The following is a 22571-nucleotide window of genomic DNA, read 5'->3' as shown; positions in this document are numbered from 1 at the left end:
AAATGCAAAGCTAATGGTAGATACTGGAAAATAACTTTTAAAAATGGTTGATACGCAAGCTAAAAAAGTTTTAAGTTTAAAATTTTGGAAAAAAAGTTTTGAATTATTCATCTAATTGAAAAACCTTAGCATAGTTAAAACCAAAGGTTCATGAACGAGGTTGCTGTGGAAGTTGGTTCAGACTTCATCATCACGTGCAAGGGACGGGTGACGACCGCGACGAGGAGACATCCTGATTCCTCACTCAGTCTGTTTGCATCCGTCACATCTTTGACCTTTTGTGCACGAGGACCCCGAATAATCTTCTAGAAGGAGATAAAGCTTGCACCACGCGGCAGATAAAGCTTGCGCCCCACTGCAGAAAGCATCGTCATCACACACAAAAACACAGAAGAGAGTAGGAAAACCTTCGCTTGTGCAGACGACGATGGGGTTTGCGCTGCCCGAGATCTGTTACCGAGATGTAGTGCTTTCGCTGCTGGTGGTGCTGGGCGCCCCCCTTGTTTACACGCTGTGGACGAGCGTGGTGGTAGGCATGTGGTGGCGGCCTCGGCGCATCAGGCGGATGTTTGAAGCGCAGGGGGTGAAGTGCATGCCCGGCCGCTTCCTGTATGGCAACCTCCCAGAGTATGTGGCCATCTTCAGAGATGCCCGCTCCCTCCCCATGCCTCATCTCTCCCATGACATCGCCCCCCGCATCCTGCCCCACTACTACAACTGGTCCAAAACATACGGTAAGCTTCATTTTCTTTTAACACTATCAGATAGATATTACTCTCAGTTGTCACCCTGCCCAACTCGTAAATAGGGCCTGCAAGCATCTTAACAATGGGTGGCGAGTCTCATCTTGTCATCTTCTTCCTCTAGTTCCTGGTCATCCTTGAGAAGGGCTGCCCTCTTCACTTCCTTGTTTCTTCTTCTTTTGCTGCTCCTTGTCCTTCTAGGGTTTACTCTCAGTTGGTTTCTTCTCCTCATTCAAGCTTGTTTATTGACGGCTTGCTGGCTTGTAATATGGCTTCATCATTGCTCACCATCACTCAGTCCAACCCCCATCTATTGATTGATATTGTTCACTGAATAACTTCCATAGTTTGGCTAATTACACCATTGCCCCAGTCCACCATGTTAGATATCGATGGGAATCTCACCGCTTCAAGACCTCATGAAAGAGGGGGATGTTTGACAGTCCAAAGTTGTGTACATAGCTCAATATTCTATAATCCACACACCCCTCAGCTCTAGCCTCTATACACACATACACAGTTTTCTTATTGTTGCTGGTTTGCCATCATTACAGGTGAACTCTTTGTGTATTGGTTTGGTTCTCAAGCTCGAGTCACCCTAACAGAACCTGATCAGGCCAAGGAAATATTGTCCCACAAATTTGGGCATTATCAGAAGAGCAGTGGAAGGCCTGATATTAAAGATTTGGGGGGAAATGGGCTGACGGCTTTGGAGGGCGAGAAGTGGGCTCAACATCGGCGCATCATGAACCCAGCCTTCTTTCTTGAGAAGCTGAAGGTAGGCTTTTTTTAAAGTGTGTAACTCTACTTGTAATATATGCAGTAAGTTCTGTGATGATAAGATACATGTCGTCTGCCATGACATGTGACTCATAACATTTTCCGTAACACGGGACACAGAGTATGCCATTATACGTGACACATCGCATGTGACATTACATATGACATATGAAACCTGATATATATCACTTGTGTTTTGAGGGTGAGTGGAGTGCAACATTGTAAATACCTTGTATGCAAGGGTTTATTGAGCCTAACATCATGATTGGGATCATGTACAGTGCATGGCTCCTACGATGGCTGCATGTACGGTTGCAATGATGGAAAAATGGGAAGCCCGAGTGGAGAAAGAACAGGAGATTAATGTTCATGAAGACTTTAGAACTCTGACAGCTGATATTATTGCTCACACTGCATTTGGGAGCAGCTTCGCAGAAGGCAAGCAAGTGTTTGAAATGCAGCATGAGCAGCAGATCCTCTTAGAGGAGGTCATTCGCACTGTATATATCCCTGGATCAAGGTGAAAAGCTGAGAGCAGAATTAATGGCTTTCCAGTTCTCAATGTCCAGAATGTTCTAAACATATGCTTTTTGAACATATGCTTTTTGACCTTTCTTTGAGGCAGATTTCTCCCAACTGCGCGAAATCGGTACCGCTGGAAGCTCAGCAATAGAATTGCCAAGGTCCTTGGCCAACTCATTGAAAAGCGCCTAGAGTCCTCTGATATTGGTCGTGGAGACATGTATGGCAACGATTTGCTTGGCCTGATGATGGCTGCTAACAAGGGAGAGCTCCAGGGAAACCAGAAGAACCTGAGTATGGGGATCGGTGAAATCATTGATGAGTGCAAGACCTTCTTCTTTGCAGGGCATGAGACGACATCAACGCTGCTGACATGGACATTTCTACTGCTTGCAAGCAGTCCGGAATGGCAAGAGCGTGTTAGGGAGGAGGTGCATGCGGTGTGCGGGACAACAAAGCTACCGACAGCCGAGTCAGTAAACCATCTGAAATTGGTAAGTGGCAGATGATCAGCCTAGTTGACCGAGGCTTGAAAAACAAGAAAAACTGAGAATGTAATGGCTAACAAAGCATCTTTTGCTTGCAGGCAGGTATGGTGCTGAATGAGGCACTGAGATTGTACCCTCCAGTAGTGGCCATGGTTAGGAAAGCAGGTACTGATATGAAGCTGGGGAAGATCGAAGTCCCAGCAGGGACGACGTTGGTAGTGCCAATAATTGCTTGGCACCATGACCAGCGCTATTGGGGTCCGGATGCTGACGAGTTTCGTCCTGAGAGGTTTGGGGGGGGTGTTGGCAAGGCAAGTTCAGTGGCTGGGGCTTTTATGCCATTCTCCATGGGGCCACGCAACTGCATAGGGCAGACATTTGCCATGCTCGAGGCCAAAGTGGTGCTTTCCTCCATCTTGCAACGTTACCGTTTCCGCCTCTCCCCTAACTACCGCCATTCCCCCACCACTGTCATCATAATCATGCAGCCGCAATTTGGAATGCCTCTCATCTTTGAAATGCTCTAAAAATCAACATATGAGTACAAACTTTATAGGTACACATAATAATAATAGAACTATTCTGTCAAAGGTTACATACCATCTTGGATCTATGAACCAGAATGCGAAACACCTGGGGTATAGTGTAATCTTGCATTTGTGAAAATATACGAAGAAGTAATCAATGAAGGGGTCAAGGCCCGACGCCCAAAAGTGAAGAAGAAAAAGATTGTTGTATTTCTCTATCAAACTATTAAATCTCTAATAGATCTGGCTAAATGTTAATATCATAAAGTAATCAATTATAGCACTTAGCTTAGGATGCAACTAGGGTGAAGCACAACACTTTACAAAAAATTGCTCGAAGAAATGTTTTCATGCATTCCACATTTCATCTCATCCATATGCATTAGCTTAGGATGCAACTAGGGTGGCAGATGATCAGATGATCAGCCTAGTTGACCGTGGCTTGAAAAACAAGAAAAACTGAGAATGTAATGGCTAACAAAGCATCTTTGCTTGCAGGCAGGTATGGTGCTGAATGAGGCACTGCGATTGTACCCTCCAGTAGTGGCCATGCTTAGGAAAGCTGAAACCGATCCCGTCAAGTGGGAAAGACTCCGTTGGACACCCACACGCTTAATAGCACAACTTTAAAACCACAAATTTGAAATAGACAACTTAAAACAACTTGAAATTTAAATGAAATGAAATGGAAAGATGGACACCAGCACTGGGGCCGGAACGGGCCGACCCTCCCCTCAATATATGATATATTTATTGGGAGTATTTAATAAATACAATGCTCCATGGGTTCCAAGAACCAGATAATGTCCATGTACATATGAAAACAGTACCAAACAAGTAGGCTCGGATTTCGATGAAGAAAACTCGAAGCAGAACGACCACTAGTGTGGTCCAATCTCTACGGTCCTGTGCTTTCACTGGACTCCGCGGAGAGCGCCTCATTGGTGTTCCGAGACCACGCACAAACAGGCGCTCTCGTACTAATGCCTGGCTCTCTCGATCTCAGCACCTTTGGACCGAGGTTCGCCAATACAGCTTGGACAACCCGGCACCGAACGGGTGTTGCCGTAGAGGGATGAATCCCTTATCAGATTTAAACATTAAGTGCTTTACTCAAATCTGAAAATCACTTACTTGTAGATGGTTGATAGGAGACCAAAACTTGTGGTGTTTGCATAGAATATGAAGCCACCCTTGTTGAGGAAAGAGTTGCCTTGTGTAGAACTAACAAGACAAGCACCACCACGAAGGGTACAGCCGCCTGCTGTGAGAGAAGAAGTATCCACTTGCAGGAAGGATAGAGACCTGGCTGCTGTGTGGAGGAGCAACCTGCTATGAAGAAAGATGCCGCCTGGCTACAACAAGTGCAGCCACCTTATAGAAGGCACAGCCTCCTGTATGGAGAAGGGATCGCCTGCTTGGGAAGAGGAGTAGGCGCCTGCAGGAGAAGAGGAGTAACCCACTGAAGTTGGTCACACAGTCGCCTGTAGAAAGAAGGCAGCGTAGCCTTATTATGAGGGGCAGTCGTTTGCTGGAAATGGGCACACATCCACCTGCAAGGGGTAGCACAGCCCTGCTAGAGATGAAACACACACAGCCTGTAGAGTAGGCAGCCGTCAGCCTTATGGTGCAGTCGCCTGTAAGAGCAAAAAGTACGGCCTGTGGGTAAACAGCAGCCTGCGCAGCCACCTGGATGAGAGTATGCGCAGCGGGTAAACAGCAGCCTGCGCAGCCACCTGGATGAGAGTATGCGCAGCAGTATGGAGATAGATGGCGGCCACGTGCAGTGCAGATTGCAGCCAGCCGCCTGGGGACGAGTATGTGCAGTAATATAGGGAGCCGCCTGCAGCAAGCTAGTCGCCAGCAGAAAAAGATGGGAAGAGTCGCCGGTTGGTGAAAAATCAACGCCAAAAGGAAGCGATTGATTCTACGCTTGAAGGGGGCCCTTTTTTTAATAAAATTTAAGTGTAGTTAACCTTAGTAAATTCTACGCATGCATGTGGGGGACTAGTGGGGGTTGGTGACCATGCCCACCCCCACACTCACTTAAAAGTGGGGCTCCCCACCTTGGCCCCTAAGTGGGTGCCCAAAGGGGGTGCCCACTTTTAAATAAATGTGAACACCTAACCTTATAAATTAAAGGGTTAGAATTTAAAACATTAAAACAACATGTGTAACATACTTACCACCTGTTCACATGCACTAAAACTCGTCAGAATACAGGGCAGACTTCACGACTCACTGGCAGGCGTCCCCGCTCAGTAAGTAACACGTCAGGCAGGCAAACACACAAATACATGTCATGCGAAAACAGTTTCAAGCATGCAAATTATGTGTGCATGTGCAAATAGTAACATGGACATATCTCCCGTTCATGGAACATGTACAAAATATCTGTCGGCACAAAACTGGCACGACATAAAAACATAAAAACCTGGTCTTCCTATGGAGTGACAGTCCCATAGGTAAGACACAGTTCCAGGCACGAGTTTCCCTATGGTGTGACAGTCCCATAGGTAAAACACGGCACGAATATTGGCTCTTACATGGCGTGACAATCCCATGGATCGAACACAATCCAGGTCATACACGGGTGGCACTGGTCTGGCTCCCGACCATACGACATTATCCTGCTAACACACGGGTGGCACCAGTCTGGCTCTCGTCCATGTCAGCAAAATACTGGCCTCTTCACACGAGACACTGGCCTGGCCTCAAGTGAACGAGACGCAAAAACTGGAGATGGACCAAATGGTCGGCCGATTGGTGACATCCCCCCGGGCTTCTAAAGAGTTGACCTCAACTTAAAAGCCTCAAGATATGCCTGCAACAATTGCGGATAATCTGCAAAGTAATCCTCATTTACCCATTTGGCATCAATAGGCAAATAATTCTTAAACTTCACAAGGTATCTCCTGGAAAGCTTTCCTGCAGGTAGCTTTCTCTCCTTGTGAATAACAATCTGTTCTGGCTGGAGGATCTCCTCAAGCTCTTCAATCTCTGGCGGATCTTCTGTGACAGGCTCATCAGGATCTGGCCCCACATATTTCCGAAATAGACTCACATGAAAAGCATTGTGAATCTTCCAATGACTAGGTAGAGCAAGCCTGTAGGACACTTCATTGATTTTGTGAATCACCTTGAAGGGTCCATAATAGCGAGGAGAAAGCTTAGGATATGATCCTTCTCGTCCTGGCCTCTTCCGAAGCCTAGCCTTCTCAAATTTCAGCAATACCCAATCACCTTCTTTGACTTCCATGTCCCTTCTATGCTTGTCAGCAGCCATTTTATGCTTATCCTGAGATCTTGCAATGGCTGTCCACACCTGACCAAAGGCAACATCCAAGTCACGAACATATTCATCAGCTGCAAAAATCTCATCCTTTGTACGAAGGATGGGTGGCAATACCACTCTGCCATAAATAATCTCAAACGGAGCCTTTCCTGTGGAAGCATGGATTGTATTGTTGTAGGCAAACTCAACAAGTGGAAGATACTTCTCCCAAGCACTCTTTTGATCTGCCACATAACACTTCAATAAATCCAACACAGATGAATTTGCAGCTTCACTTTGGCCATCCGTTTGGGGATGATAAGCTGATGAAAACTCAAGCTTAGTACCCATATTATCAAACAAAGCCCTCCAAAATAGGCTTGTAGTCCTGGGATCTCTATCCCCAACAATGGATTTAGGCATACCATGATGCTTGAAAATATTAGCAAGAAAAAGCTTTACCATATGATCAGCTTTAATGGTTTTCTTGACAGGCAAGAAATGAGCTTGCTTGCTAAATCTGTCCACAATAGTCCAAATAGCATCATTCCCATGCTGGGATCTAGGCAAATCCATAATAAAATCCATCGTAATACTTTCCCAAGGTTGCGAGGGAATAGGCAATGGCTGAAGCAAACCTGGAGGCTTTTGCCTATCAAATTTTACCTTTTGGCAAGTAATACATGCACGTACATAAGCCTCAATGTCTTTACGCATGCTTGGCCAAAAGAAGTACCTCTGAATCATGCGAGTAGTAGGCATAATACCTCTATGACCAACATATGGTGGAGCGTGACATTCGTCCATGACCTTTGGACGCAAATCCTTCACCACACATAGGCAATTATCCTTCATAAGATAACCCTCGTTGATAACATAAGAGGCATGTGAATGACCAGCCATCAAATCAGTCCATATATGGCAAAAATCAGCATCCAAATGATACAAATCTCTCATAGCAGATAGATCTCCATGAGAGGCCACTGAGACTGCAGCAACATAAGGCCTCCTAGATAGTGCATCGGCCACCACATTTTTCTTTCCTGGAGTATGCACAATCTGAAAATGAAACATGGAAAGAAAATTTGCCATTCTCATCTGCTTTTCTGAAAGCTTGGTTTGAGATAGAAAGTATCTCAAGCTTTGATGATCTGTCTTGACTACAAATTCAGCCCCAAGAAGATAATGTTTCCAAATCTTTAAGGCGTGAATTACAGCCAAGAGCTCTTTCTCATAGATATCCATATGAAGCTCAGCATCATGCAAACGACGGCTCTCGTATGCAACTGCATGCCCTTCTTGATTTAGGACAGCTCCTATGCAATCACCACAAGCATCACATTCAACCACGAATGACTTGTGCAAGTCAGGAACAACCAATACTGGTCCACATATGATCGCATGCTTGAGCTGCAATAAAGCATCCTGTTCCTTTGAAGTCCATTTGAAAGCAGTTTTCTTCTTCGTGAGATCATGTAGAGGAGTGGCAATTATAGCAAAATGCCTTATGAAACGCCTGTAGTATGAACATAATCCCAGAAAACTACGTACTTGATGTACGTTTTGCAATTCGGGCCAATTCCGAATAGTCTCTATCTTTGCAGGATCCATTGTAACTCCATCCTTGGATACAATATGTCCCAGATAATGAATCTCTGAAAGGAAAAACTCACTTTTCTTGGCATTGACGAAAAGTTTATGCTTCCGCAACTCTTCGAACACTGTGACCAAATGAGTTCTGTGTTCCTGCTCATTCTTGGAGAAAACCAAGATATCATCAAAGAAGACTCCTGTAAACTTGCGATGGGTTCGGAATATCCTATCCATCATACGATTAAAGGTAGCAGGAGCATTGGTGAGACCAAAAGGCATTACCAAGAATTCATATAATCCGAAAGCTGTCCTGAATGCAGTCTTATGGACATCTTGTGGCACCACGCGTATCTGGTGATAACCACTCTTCAAATCAAGTCTGCTAAAGCAAGCTGAACCATCAAGCTTATCCAAGATATCATCAATACGTGGAATTGGGAATCTGTTCTTGATGGTAAGCTTGTTCAAAGCTCTATAATCTACACACATACAGAATGATCCGTGCTTCTTTTGAACAAGAAGCACAGGAGAGCAGTAAGGTGAGGAACTGGGCTGAACCAAACCTTTCTCTAAAAGCTCGTTTACCTGCTTCATAATTTCTTCTTGTTGTGCAGCACTCACTCGGTATGCGGGTTTGTTAGGTGGAGAACTACCTGGCACAAGATCTATACGGTGATCTTCGGGCCTTTGGGGAGGTAATTCACCTGGCAACGAGTCAGCAAAACAGTCTTTGAATGCATTAAGAAAATTCAGCCTATCATTAGACATAGCATCCATATTTTGATGATTTGGCACAAGACTATCACGCACAAAAACCAAGTACGCTGAAAGACTCTTTTTCATTGCTTTATTAATTTGGATGTGTGATACAACTGGGATGGAATCCCCTTCTTTGCCAGCATCAATAAAGTGCATGCGGCCTTTATGCATAAAAGAAATCATATTAGACTTGTAGTCTTTGCGGGGCTCAAGCCTATGGTGCCACGGCTTGCCCAACAATACATCACATCCATTCAGTGGAGCAACTAGGAAATGCTCATTATCAAGATAGCCCTGTATATGGATACGCAACTTCCCTATCAAGGGGGTAACCTGCACCTCTTTACCAATAAATGCAGCTTCGGCTTCAATCTGAGGTCCCATGTTTTCAACCTCAATACCCAATGCAGCTGCCATTTGCATAGAGATGAAATTGTCAGTTGCACAGTCATCAAACATGAAGAGTGCGGGCTGATCCTTGATTTGCCCCCAAGCCTTGCAAACCATACGCTCTTTAGCATCATGACCTGTATTACCTTGCACATCAGGAACTGCATGAACATTTGCTTTGGTGTGCTTGTCCTCGTGCTTTGGTTTGCGATCTGGGCATTGTCGGAACATGTGGTCTTTACTACCACAAGAAAAGCATTTTCCATCCTTGGCATATTGCTCTCTTTGCTCCGGGGTTAAGCCGAATTTGTTCTTTCTTGGGCCCTGTTCTTTAGATGTGTTATTTTCAGCTTTACCACCCTTGTAGGACTCCCGGAAGTTCTTTTTAGGTGGCTGTCCACCCTTTTGCTAATTTGGGGCAGCCTTGTCCTTCCCCTTGGAACCTCCTTGATCCTGCTTGATCTTGAGCACCAATTGCTCCGTAGCAAGAGCAGAAGCTGTGAGTTGTTGCAACGTATGTTTTGGGTGCAATTCAATACCCGATCTATAAGCAGGTTGCAATCCAGAACGAAACTTCCTCTTTCTTTCATCCTCAGTGATTAGCATGAAGGGAGTCACTTCCAGCAACACTTTCCAGAATTTGTTAACATACTGTTGCACACTCTCATTGTCTTTTTGTTCCAGCCTATCCCACTTTTGAGTGAGAGTTTGCTCCGCATTGGGTGGCAAGAACTGAGCATAAAATCTATCTTTGAATTCCTTCCAAGTAGAGATGGGATCCTTGGTGATCTTTTCAGTGATCCACCAATGGGCAGCAGTGCCTTTTAAAAACATGCTAGCATGGCGCACCTTTGACTTTTCTGTAAAGTCCTCATCGCTAAAAGCAATGTCGAACTGTGCCACAAACGCTAACACCTTAGAAGCATCATGTTCACCATGAAAGACATCAAATTTGACAGATTTATCACCTGCTTTGAATTCCTTGAGCTTCCTGGCATGAGGCTCATGGTCCTCTCTTTTTCTTTTCCCCTTATCCAACGGGGTAGCCTTGTCTGCATGGGCTCCATGGGCCGTCATAGAAGCTTCATGGGGCACGGTGGCATGTGCTCCACGAACTCGAAACTCAGATGCATGTGACTTACCTGCATATGGCAGTGTCTCTCCATGAGACAACTCAGAAGGCAAAATTTTTCTGGAAGTAGACCTGTCACCATGAGATACATGTCTGGCATGCATGTGACTTTCATGCCCTCCATGAGCACTGGCATACATATATCTGTCAGGCTTAGTGCCTTGGGGAGAAGATGCATGTCGAGAGGAGGTGACAGTCACCTCTTCCTTTTGCATAAAAGATTTCAGCCTCTGGGATGCGGGATCTCCATGCTTCAAACGAGGTGGATTTCTGAATTTTAGCTCTCCGTCATCCCCCTCTTTGATATCACCTTTGCGAAGGAGATAGGCAAGTGCCAACTCCCTTGGTTTCTTGCCCACTTCACGAGCCATTGATTCAAAAGTTACATCAACCATAGCATCAGCCTTCCTGGCTTCAATAGCACTTTGCAGATGTGGATCTTCATGCAAAAACTTTAATTCTTGCTCTTGAGCCTGCAAAAGTTTTCTTATATGTTCCATTTCAGCCCTCATAGCATCAGGCTCTTGTTCAAGCATAACTGTCTTCCGTGGAGACAGTTGACCCTTGGATTCACTATCCATAACCCTTTCAAGGGGCTTGTGTCTACCACGCAGGGCATCAGACCCACGAGAAGCACTAGATGGACCCCTCGAATTAGGCACTTCCAAAGGGTTGCCTTGGCTGTCCATTGTGTTCAAAGTTTGCTAAAAGCGGGATGTCCAGTACACAGGTTCGTTTCCCCACTAGGAAGAGGGAAACAACCGTGCTCTGATACCAATGAAACCGATCCCGTCAAGTGGGAAAGACTCCGTTGGACACCCACACGCTTAATAGCACAACTTTAAAACCACAAATTTGAAATAGACAACTTAAAACAACTTGAAATTTAAATGAAATGAAATGGAAAGATGGACACCAGCACTGGGGCCGGAACGGGCCGACCCCCCCCTCAATATATGATATATTTATTGGGAGTATTTAATAAATACAATGCTCCATGGGTTCCAAGAACCAGATAATGTCCATGTACATATGAAAACAGTACCAAACAAGTAGGCTCGAATTTCGATGAAGAAAACTCGAAGCAGAACGACCACTAGTGTGGTCCAATCTCTACGGTCCTGTGCTTTCACTGGACTCCGCGGAGAGCGCCTCACTGGTGTTCCGAGACCACGCACAAACAGGCGCTCTCGTACTAATGCCTGGCTCTCTCGATCTCAGCACCTTTGGACCGAGGTTCGCCAATACAGCTTGGACAACCCGGCACCGAACGGGTGTTGCCGTAGAGGGATGAATCCCTTATCAGATTTAAACATTAAGTGCTTTACTCAAATCTGAAAATCACTTACTTGTAGATGGTTGATAGGAGACCAAAACTTGTGGTGTTTGCATAGAATATGAAGCCACCCTTGTTGAGGAAAGAGTTGCCTCGTGTAGAACTAACAAGACAAGCACCACCACGAAGGGTACAGCCGCCTGCTGTGAGAGAAGAAGTATCCACTTGTTGCAGGAAGGATAGAGACCTGGCTGCTGTGTGGAGGAGCAACCTGCTATGAAGAAAGATGCCGCCTGGCTACAACAAGTGCAGCCACCTTATAGAAGGCACAGCCTCCTGTATGGAGAAGGGATCGCCTGCTTGGGAAGAGGAGTAGGCGCCTGCAGGAGAAGAGGAGTAACCCACTGAAGTTGGTCACACAGTCGCCTGCAGAAAGAAGGCAGCGTAGCCTTGTTATGAGGGGCAGTCGTTTGCTGGAAATGGGCACACATCCACCTGCAAGGGGCAGCGCAGCCCTGCTAGAGATGAAACACACACAGTCTGTAGAGTAGGCAGCCGTCAGCCTTATGGTGCAGTCGCCTGTAAGAGCAGAAAGTACGGCCTGTGGGTAAACAGCAGCTTGCGCAGCCACCTGGATGAGTGTATGCGCAGCGGGTAAACAGCAGCCTACGCAGCCACCTGGATGAGAGTATGCGCAGCAGTATGGAGATAGATGGCGGCCACCTGCAGTGCAGATTGCAGCCAGCCGCCTGGGGACAGGTACGTGCAGTAATATAGGGAGCCGCCTGCAGCAAGCTAGTCGCCAGCAGAAAAAGATGGGAAGAGTCGCCGGTTGGTGAAAAATCAACGCCAGAAGGAAGCGATTGATTCTACGCTTGAAGGGGGCCCTTTTTTAATAAAATTTAAGTGTAGTTAACCTTAGTAAATTCTACGTATGCATGTGGGGGACTAATGGGGGTTGGTGACCATGCCCACCCCCACACTCACTTAAAAGTGGGGCTGTAGTTAACCTTAGTAAATTCTACGTATGCATGTGGGGGACTAATGGGGGTTGGTGACCATGCCCACCCCCACACTCACTTAAAAGTGGGGCTCCCCACCTTGGCCCCTAAGTGGGTGCCCAAAGGGGGTGCCCACTTTTAAATAAATGTGAACACCTAACCTTATAAATTAAAGGGTTAGAATTTAAAACATTAAAACAACATGTGTAACATACTTACCACCTGTTCACATGCACTAAAACTCGTCAGAATACAGGGCAGACTTCACGACTCACTGGCAGGCGTCCCCGCTCAGTAAGTAACACGTCAGGCAGGCAAACACACAAATACATGTCATGCGAAAACAGTTTCAAGCATGCAAATTATGTGTGCATGTGCAAATAGTAACATGGACATATCTCCCGTTCATGGAACATGTACAAAATATCTGTCGGCACAAAACTGGCACGACATAAAAACATAAAAACCTGGTCTTCCTATGGAGTGACAGTCCCATAGGTAAGACACAGTTCCAGGCACGAGTTTCCCTATGGTGTGACAGTCCCATAGGTAAAACACGGCACGAATACTGGCTCTTCCATGGCGTGACAATCCCATGGATCGAACACAGTCCTGGTCATACACGGGTGGCACTGGTCTGGCTCCCGTCCATACGACACCATCCTGCTAACACACGGGTGGCACCAGTCTGGCTCCTGTCCATGTCAGCAAAATACTGGCCTCTTCACACGAGACACTGGCCTGGCCTCAAGTGAACGAGACGCAAAAACTGGAGATGGACCAAATGGTCGGCCGATTGGTGACAAAAGCAGGCACTACTGATATGAAACTGGGGAAGATCGAAGTCCCAGCAGGGACGGTGTTGGTAGTGCCAATAATTGCTTGGCACCATGACCAGCGGTATTGGGGTCCGGATGCTGATGAGTTTCGTCCTGAGAGGGTGCTTCATCTGCATCTTGGCCATGTTTGGCGGCTGTTTCGCCTTGGATTCTGGTAGGGATTCCTGTGTAGAAGCCCTCGAGTAAAATCAGCAGTCATTGGGTGGAAGCGGGGATTTGTCAAAGCCCCCCACAGGCGCGCCAGGATCGCCTGTCAAATACCATGTAGAAAAACTGAGAAAGCAGGATCTCTCTCTCATCTTATATCAGATAGTCGATACGCAGAGAGCATAGAAACAGTTATATTTGTGTGTGTATTATAAAAGCCTACATAAATATATATGAGTCTTATGCCCCTTCAGATCTGACACACGGCAGCCATTCACACCTCATGGCGGACAGTTGGCATTATCATCCAACACACCACACTCCTCAGCTCTAGCCTCTATACACACACATGCACATACACAGTTTTCTTATTGTTGCTGGTTTGTTATCATTACAGGTGAGCTCTTTGTGTAATGGTTTGGTTCGCAAGCTCGAGTCATCCTAACAGAACCTGATCAGGCCAAGGAAATATTGTCCAGCAAATTTGGGCATTATCAGAAGAATCGCGGAAGGCCTGATACTAAAGACTTGGGGGGAAATGGGCTGGCAGCTTTGGAGGGCGAGAAGTGGGCTCAACATCGGCGCATCATTTCTAAAAAAATGTCAGCATAACCCTCTTTCAACTTCTTCAAATGAATTTATATGATTTTTCTTAATCATAAACAAATTTAAAAGAATTAATCATCCTTTTTTCTAGATTAAAAGTCATAAAAATAACTAATCTTCTTGAGAAGTTGAAGGTAGGCTTTTTTTTTAAGTGTGTAACTCTACTTCTAATATATGCAGTAAGTTGTGTAACTCTACTTCTAATATATGCAGTAAGTTCTGTGATGGCGCGATAAGATACACGTCGTCATCCATGGCATGTGACACATAAGATTTTCCATAACATGGGACACATAACGTATGCCATTATACATGACACCTAGCATGTGACATTACATATGACATATGGAACCTGATATATATTGTGTTTTGAGGGTGAGTGGGATGCAACATTGTAAACACCTTGGTATGCAAGGGTTTATTGAGCTTAACATCATGGTTGGGATCATGTACAGTCCATGACTCCTACGATGGCCACGTGTACGGTTGCGATCATGGAAAATTGGGAAGCTAGAGTGGAGAAAGAAGAGGAGATTAATGTTCATGAAGACTTTAGAACTCTGACAGCTGATATTATTGCTCACACTGCATTTGGGAGCAGCTTCGCAGAAGGCAAGCAAGTGTTTGAAATGCAGCATGAGCAGCAGATCCTCTTCAACAAGGTCAATGGCACTATATATATATCCCTGGATCAAGGTGAGAAGCTGAGTGCAGAATTAATGGCTTTCCACTTCTCAATGTCCAGAATGCAGTAAATGTTATATTACTTACCAATGTCCAGAATGTTCTTAATATAGCTTTCTTTGAGGTAGGTTTGTCCCAACTGCGCATAATCGGTACCGCTGGAAGCTTAACAATAGGATTGTCAAGGTCCTTGGCCAACTCATTGAAAAGCGACTAGAGTCCTCTGATATTGGCCGTGGGGACGTGTATGGCAACGATTTGCTCGGCCTGATGATGGCTGCTAACAAGGGAGAGCTCCAGGGAAACCAGAAGAAGCTGAGTATGGGGATTGGTGAAATCATTGATGAGTGCAAGACCTTCTTCTTTTTGCAGGGCATGAGACAACATCAACACTGTTGACTTGGACATATCTACTGCTAGCAAGCAGCCCAGAATGGCAAGAGCCTGTTAGGGAGGAGGTGCATGGGGTGTGCGGGACGACAGAGCTACCAACAGCCGAGTCAATAAACCATCTGAAATTGGTAAGTGGCAGATGATCAGCCTAGTTGACCGTGGCTTGGAGAACAAGAAAAACTGAGAATGTAATGGCTAACAAAGCATCTTTTGCTTGCAGGCAGGTATGGTGCTGAATGAGGCACTGAGATTGTACCCTCCAGCAGTGGCCGTGTTTAGGAAAGCAGGCACTGACATGAAGCTGGGAAAGATCACAGTCCCAGCAGGGACGGTGTTGGTAGTGCCAATAATTGCTTGGCACCATGACCAGCGGTATTGGGGTCCGGATGCTGACGAGGTTCGTCCTGAGAGGTTTGGGGGGGGTGTTGCCAAGGCAAGTGCAGTGGCTGGGGCTTTTATGCCATTCTCCATGGGGCCACGCAGCTGCATAGGGCAGACATTTGCCATGCTCGAGGCCAGAGTGGTGCTTTCCTGCATCTTGCAACGTTACCGTTTCCGCCTCTCCCCTAACTACCGCCATTCCCCCACCATTGTCCTCACCATGCAGCCCCAATTTGGAATGCCGCTCATCTTTGAAAAGCTCTAAAAATCACCTAGCTTTGCTTTACCAACTTTCTTCTTTGGGATGTGCCTCTACGATAACCCAACCTCGTTAAAAGGGACCATATGTATGTGAGTTTTGTCACGTTTATTTTGTATCCATAATTAAGTCATTTCCAAATTTGGATGCCTATTAAAGCTTGTGAGTGATTAAGGATCACACTTTGTCAATGAGGTCATTGAGCACCTCTTGAAGGGTTTCTTGGTGATACATCAAAAATCCTCACTATAGTACCCACAAAGCCAACAGCTAGGCCAAAAACACTTAACAAAACATCATAAAAGGAAAAAAAAATCAGCAAGTGGAAAAAACTTCACGGTGTTTTCTGCTACAAAATTTCACAACTCTTTTTAGACTTCTTTAGTGTGTATTCACTTGGATTATTTCGGCATCTATCGGAGTTATTTTACTAGTCATCTTCTACGTCGTTGGGACACATTTCTTGGGCATTATTCTCGAGTTTTGAAGACTTCTAGAACCATGGCATTTTGTTGACTATTCAACATCAACAAAATTATTTCTGCCACTTATCTTCCGACATACAAGCTCTACCTCGAATATTTTGGCAACTTCTCAAATTCAAGCACATCGGTGACATTTTATTACTCAACCGTGCATCAGATGAGAGAAGTATTATCAATATCTCAGTAATTTTTATTTTGACATTTATATCTGCACCTTTTATTTTTCCACATCTCTCTTTCATCATGAATCCTCTACCCCCAACAATTCAAGAGCAAATTCAGTCACTCCAAAACCAGATTCTTGTTCTCAGAAGGAGTTGAGAATGGATCTAGAGGATAGATTATCCCACAAGAAGAGGCATAGACATGTCAGTGATGCATCTTCAAACTCCGATGATGACCAAATTCAGAGAACCATGCAAGCTACTCTTAGAGCTCGAGTCTAGGAAAGAAAAGAAGATTAGCTGTAAAGCTTCTACCTTTCAAAATTTTAATGGTAAGAAAGATGCTCACACCATACTTACCTGGCTTAGTCAACTTGATGATTATTTTTCAGGGAGAAAGTCTTTGAGAAGGACAAAATCAAGTGTGCTACTAATCATTTGGTGGATAATGCAGCATTATTGTGGAACGTGACGAACTAAGCAAGCACAAACCAAAATCTTGGAAGAGGTTTCAGAAGCTCACCAAGAAAGATTTATTACCCTCACAATACAAAGCTAGGGCTAGACAATGATGGTCTATCTGCAAATAGCTTGAGCAAGAGAATATATATGCTTATGTGGATAGATTTTTGCATACCTTGCTACAAAAATAGGTAATTGAGAAAGTTTGCACCAAGGATCAAAGAAGGAAGTTTATAGCAGGTTTGAAACCCACAATTCGATTAAAAGTGAACATGTTTCTACCGCACTCTCTTAGCTCGGCTATTCCCTTAGCATTGACTTGTGAAAGGAAAAATGGCTTTCCCAAGGAAGCACAATGACACCTCAAACCTCGACATCAAAGTTTTTGAAGCTTAAAACCTTTCCAACATCATTTGGTAAACCCCACAATGCTAATAACACATGTATTGTTACAAAGGCTCATGATTCACAAGGTAATAAAGATTATTCAAAGAATGTTACAAGGTGCAATAAGATTGGACATATCGCGTCGAATTATCTAGAGAAGTGAAAGTGTATTTCACTTGGGATAAATATGATCGATGATGGCGAAGATGAATACCCCTATTACGATGACTCCTAAGGTAACATACTCATTTCATTTGATTATTTTTAGAATAGATTTTATTCAAGAGTTTTTGTAAATTTCAAGGAGATTTTTTATGGAGCAAAAGTAGAACTTCTTGGAGGAACTGTGGCCCTTCCATCTTGAACTATGCTTTATGATTTTTTCACTACATATTAGTCTTGTGGTACGAGACATAAAGATTAATCTCGTGTGAAGGATTCCGATACATACTTATCTCTAGATTTATGTGGGATAATTTCTGGTGGTATGGGATAGTAGAATTTATTACACATAAAATTCCTTGATAGAATATCTTTTTGTCATAATTAGAGAAGATACTAGAATTTTTTTATTAATTCACTTCTTTGTTAAAATGAAGGGCAACAACAAATATATATTGGCTTCACTTTGGAGAAATAAAGTAGAAAAAGATAAATTTGTCCAAAATTTGTGTGGTTGCAATCTCAACACATAATATTTGTGGTTAACTTTGTAGCAAACGGTTGCCAACCATACCAAAGATCTGCGTACATAGGCCTTTAGAGACCCGACCTTTTCTAAAATACTTCTAGATAGTGCATAAAATAAAATAACAACAAAAGATTGAGTAGAAAGAACATCACCACACAAGAGACAAATATTGGGTGTAATCTTCCCCCTCAAGCATAGCTCCACTTCCACGACATGAGTATTTTTTAGAATTATATTTAATAAAAATAGCCCAAGGAGCTAATAATAGTTGTGCATACAATTTTGGGCTTGCTTTTCCAAATTTGGGTTTTTATTTACATATTAATAATCATATCAGGATTTCTAAGGTTTCTACATATCAAAACTTTTGCCCAAAGATAAATACTAAGGGGCCCTTACATATGAAATAATCTTGTGCACACTCACACATAAAATAACCTAGCCACATGAAAGGCTATAAATGATTAATGAAATTCTAATACATGATTAACAAATGATCTCCATCTTCATGCCACCACTCAATCCACCCTCGTATAATGCAACACCTCAATCGGTACCCTCGCACATCTCAATCCATACGACACCTAAATCGGTACCCTTGTATAGTGCGACATCTAAATCGGTACCCTCACACATCTCGGTACCTATACTCATAGACACAATTCACGTTAGTTAAACAATTAATTGAACACATCAATTAATCCCAATGTCGTTAAGAGATATAGACGTCAAGAGATATAGACAACCATAATATCAAATTATACGTACCAACAGGCATGGCACACATGGGTGTCTCCGATAGAAAATAAGAAATATAATTCCCAGTAAACAAGTGTAATTCTTATAACATTCTCTCTTGCAGGTTTAAAATGTCCTCAGTTGCGTAAATCCATGAGAGGATGGTTTGATGATTGGTGTGGAAAACTAGATCAACACATAATGTAAATATGTAATGAACCAATTAAATGAACATATGTGAAACGAGTCTAAGTGTCCCATATCACAAAGGTGCATTCCAGGTCAAATTTTTAAAAATGAAAATATAGTGTGAAACCAATAATAATAATAATTTCCTTTACAATTTAATGTTGTTTCACCCAAAATTTACCATTTCTAACCATTGTAGCACGCCATGCAGCATGCCGTGTTGGCTCACTACTTTGATCCATTTAGCCTTATTGGTCTCCTTCATGTGGAGTTGGACTATGTTTTATACTATTATATGGTAGTGATGTGTGTGAACACATCAGGACCGCCGGGTACTTTTTCCCTCACTAGGAGGTTTTTTTCCCCCGTGCATATGTACATCTATCACTCCTTCAGAATAGAAGTTTGAGACAAAGTGACCAGCTTCCTCAGAAACTTAAATTTCAACACAAATTTTCTTTATCTTAAAAATTTACTTCCGTTAATGGAATTTGAACTAATATTAATTTTTAATCTATGGTTTACTAGGGTTTACTAATTAGGTTCTTAGGTTGTTAAAATATTATAGAAATGCTATAGAAATGCTTAAATAAATATAGAACAAATGTGAAAAGTTTACTAAAAGAAATGAATATAGACATACCTCTATCGTTTGATAGAATTTTGATGGTGATACCCTCTTGCTTGAGATGTTTGTCGTTAGTTGTGGATGTAGATAAAGCTTGTTATTGTTTTTTGCCGAACAATCTTTAGCATAATGTCCTTTTTTGATGACATCTGTAACATATAAAGACATACTTCTTGGACTTTTTGTTATTAATGGAGCTATAAGTGTCTATTTTCTTGATTTCATTAACTTTTGTTATTTCTCTTTTATTGTTCCTGCTTAGCTATCTTAGAAATTTCTTCTGAAATTTCTCTTGAAGTTCCCATTCTTTATATAAGAACGCGCAAAGAGAGTCAATCTGCCCTTGAATTGGGACGTCGGTAAATCTGTCTAGCTGAAACTAAATAAATAACAAATATTTTTGATGAGAAAAATTGATAGAGAATACATATCTTATTGTTATAATGTCATTGAAATTATCTAGCAAAAAATAATTTTAACACTCCAAAGACATGTAAGTCTTTATGCTTTTCTATGTATAGGAAATATAAACTTCTTAATTTAAAATGAATTATTCAAGAAGGAGCAAAAATAACAATTAAGGTTAGAACTAAAGACTTGCTGTGTTGCACTAATACTAGAAACAACAATTGAAGTAATACTTGACATCAAAAAAATAAGCTATAAATTGCTTTGAGTTGAAAAGTTAGTTGCTATTAAAGAAAAATGAAATTTGAAATGGATAAAAACAGTAACTATAATAAGTACAATAATAAATTTACAATCCTTTAATAATGCGGATGTGATCAGGTACAATTATTTTCTCGGGTGGTAACTTAGTTTTAAGGCAATGAAGTCAAGTAATAAATTCCTCATCTGATATTGCTAGGTCATCCTCTATGCTATATCCCCGAATAATGTTTATTTGTTCCATGATGCGACAAAAACGGTTGTTTGGAGAAAAAGCCCTAGTGTTGCCAATGGGTATCATGACAAAACATTCTTCATGGTCATGAGTCCAAATCTTCGACCATTCGTCATCTTGTTGATTATTCAAGATCCACAGTAATTGTTGAAAAAGAGCACCATTCCGTTTGGATAAGTATACTAGACGGCTACACTCTGCCATGAGTCGTAGGAGTTCCGAAGGTGGATAAGGGTCGTGAGGTGATGGCAGAGTCATAATGCTATAGACACAAAATTTTTGGTAGTGAGAACTTCTCAATACTAGAGAATCCATGAGAATCTACACTTTTGGTTAATCTCCAAACAAGGTCTTATAGTCGACAAGGATCCCATGTGTACTCACATTTGTACCATTCTAGTTCTACCATGGGGTCTAGCTAAAATATTTTGATATAGCTCTACCATGTGCTAGAGCTGGACTTCAAATATTTCTAATTTTGCCATGGGATCGAGCTAGAATACTTTGATATAGCTCTATCACATGGTAGAACTAGATTTAAAAATATTCTAGCCCTACCACATGGCCCTACCACATGGTAGAGCTAGAATGTTCAGTGCATTCTAGCTCTACCACGTGGTTGATCTAGATCAATGCATTCTAATTCACCACATTCTGATACCTGCTAGCACATTTTGTCGTGTCTTTTTAGAATCAAATGGAAAGAGTCTTTGCATCTTGGGTCATTTTGTAATGCAACTAAAGTCAACATTTTGGAACAGTATATAGTTTAATGTTAGCGTGCATAGTCACATTTGTTTTGTAATTGTTTAAAATCTATCTTTGCATAAGAGTAGTTGTAACATGCCTTCCCCCCATATGCCCACCTTTATCATTAAGCATGCTCATTTTTTTCCAGGTCATGTGATTGATTCTAATTGGGCAGAGGCGACTTCTTCGTCACAGAGCATTAGTACGTCATATGTCCAAAAAAATCCAGAGTGTACAAAGACAGTTGGTTCAGCGCCGTCTTGACCGTCTACGGGAAATTGATGCAAGGTTGCACTTTGTGCATCCCTCTGAGGGGGTTATCATACTGACATGGTATTTGTCAGACCCAATATGCGTACCCCTACGCAAAGAGGATGATAGGAGGGCTATTATTCTAAGCCAAGAGAATAAGCAAAGATCAAATCCTTAATTACATGATGTGCTTAAAGCTTAACTAATTTGGCTTAATTTGGTCAAAATTTAAGAGTAGTTGAATCATCCGAAGAGGACAAGAAATAAAGAAAAGATAAAACCCAAAAATGGCCTTGCCAGTCTTTAAAACGTAAAACAAGACTTAGTTTTAAGCTTTTAATCTAAAACCTCCTAATCAAAAGCTTCCTACGACCAATCACGCTCTAAGCTTTAAAGTAAAATTGTATTCTATTTTTCTTTTTTTTCCTTTTTTTTCTTCTTCTTCCAAACCTTTTAGCAAGGTGTGAAAGTGAGGGTAGGTATTTGAAGCTTATAAAATCTTTTAAGCTTGTAAAATCTTTTAAGCTTATGATGAGGGTTGAAAAGCTTATATTGTAAACTTTATGATATAAAGCTTCAATATATCCAAGGTCTAGACTTAGCTACTTTAGAAAATATATCATATAGGTATATTATAGCTTTAATATTTAAGCTTTTACAAAAATAATAGAAAAACAAGGCTTAAACTAAAGCTTTGGCTTAAAGAAAACTAAAGCTTAACTAAAATTTGAATTAATACTTTTTTGAAGCTTTTAAATAAAAGTTTTCTTGTAGAAGCCATAAGAGAAATCATGACACTTTTTTTTATATATAAGGCTTTTATTCTTCTTTAATATGGTGTTGGAAATACGCATCCACATCCCTAACTTCATACAAGAATTTTTAATAACAATCATTATTGATCTTATGAATACTTTTCCCTATCATCTCTTCATACTGTATGAACAAGGCTCTTAGCACCCTTGGTCTTAGGCAAAATTTCTTAGTAGCATTCTGTTATTTTTGTAACCTAGAATTATATTTCAATCAATTCACGTTGCTTTCGCATTTTTCTCTTTAATTCCCAATGAGGTATTCAATATAGAACATCATGGAAATTAAATCAATGTAAGGTGCAACCTTCTTAC

At 42.3% G+C, this 22571-nt stretch overlaps 2 protein-coding genes and 1 pseudogene across 3 annotated transcripts; all 3 read left to right on the top strand.

Annotated features, from left to right (window-relative positions):
* Positions 1 to 374: 374 nt before the first annotated feature.
* LOC147609875 (cytochrome P450 734A1-like) lies at positions 375 to 3298 on the top strand. Its single transcript, XM_086786844.1, has 5 exons — positions 375 to 734; positions 1298 to 1521; positions 1805 to 2043; positions 2149 to 2539; positions 2632 to 3298. Exons 1-5 carry the CDS (start codon positions 428 to 430, stop codon positions 3058 to 3060), a joined length of 1590 nt encoding a protein of 529 aa, XP_086642970.1. The 5' UTR covers positions 375 to 427; the 3' UTR covers positions 3061 to 3298.
* Positions 3299 to 13479: 10181 nt separating this feature from the next.
* LOC147609874 (cytochrome P450 CYP72A616-like) lies at positions 13480 to 15282 on the top strand. Its single transcript, XM_086786845.1, has 3 exons — positions 13480 to 14073; positions 14533 to 14773; positions 14890 to 15282. Exons 2-3 carry the CDS (start codon positions 14536 to 14538, stop codon positions 14976 to 14978), a joined length of 327 nt encoding a protein of 108 aa, XP_086642971.1. The 5' UTR covers positions 13480 to 14073; positions 14533 to 14535; the 3' UTR covers positions 14979 to 15282.
* LOC147609873 (cytochrome P450 72A397 pseudogene) lies at positions 15151 to 15874 on the top strand (annotated as a pseudogene). The gene is made up of 2 exons (XR_015264146.1): positions 15151 to 15282; positions 15375 to 15874. The product of XR_015264146.1 is annotated as a cytochrome P450 72A397 pseudogene (transcript).
* Positions 15875 to 22571: the final 6697 nt, after the last annotated feature.

The sequence above is a fragment of the Cibotium barometz genome, chromosome 50 (genome assembly GCF_041138505.1).
Source record: "Cibotium barometz isolate CiBa-2024 chromosome 50, ASM4113850v1, whole genome shotgun sequence".
In the NCBI taxonomy this organism is placed as follows: Eukaryota; Viridiplantae; Streptophyta; class Polypodiopsida; order Cyatheales; family Cibotiaceae; genus Cibotium; species Cibotium barometz.
Note: the sequence above shows the minus strand (reverse complement) of the source record. Positions and strands in the feature narration are given on the sequence as shown.

Coding starts and splice junctions, on each gene's coding strand:
- LOC147609875 (XM_086786844.1), top strand. CDS start 428: ATGGGGTTTGCGCTGCCCGAGATCTGTTACCGAGATGTAGTGCTTTCG. Junction 1,522..1,804: donor TCTTTCTTGAGAAGCTGAAG/GTAGGCTTTTTT, acceptor GATCATGTACAG/TGCATGGCTCCTACGATGGC. Junction 2,044..2,148: donor GTATATATCCCTGGATCAAG/GTGAAAAGCTGA, acceptor TCTTTGAGGCAG/ATTTCTCCCAACTGCGCGAA.
- LOC147609874 (XM_086786845.1), top strand. CDS start 14,536: ATGACTCCTACGATGGCCACGTGTACGGTTGCGATCATGGAAAATTGG. Junction 14,774..14,889: donor ATATATATCCCTGGATCAAG/GTGAGAAGCTGA, acceptor TCTTTGAGGTAG/GTTTGTCCCAACTGCGCATA.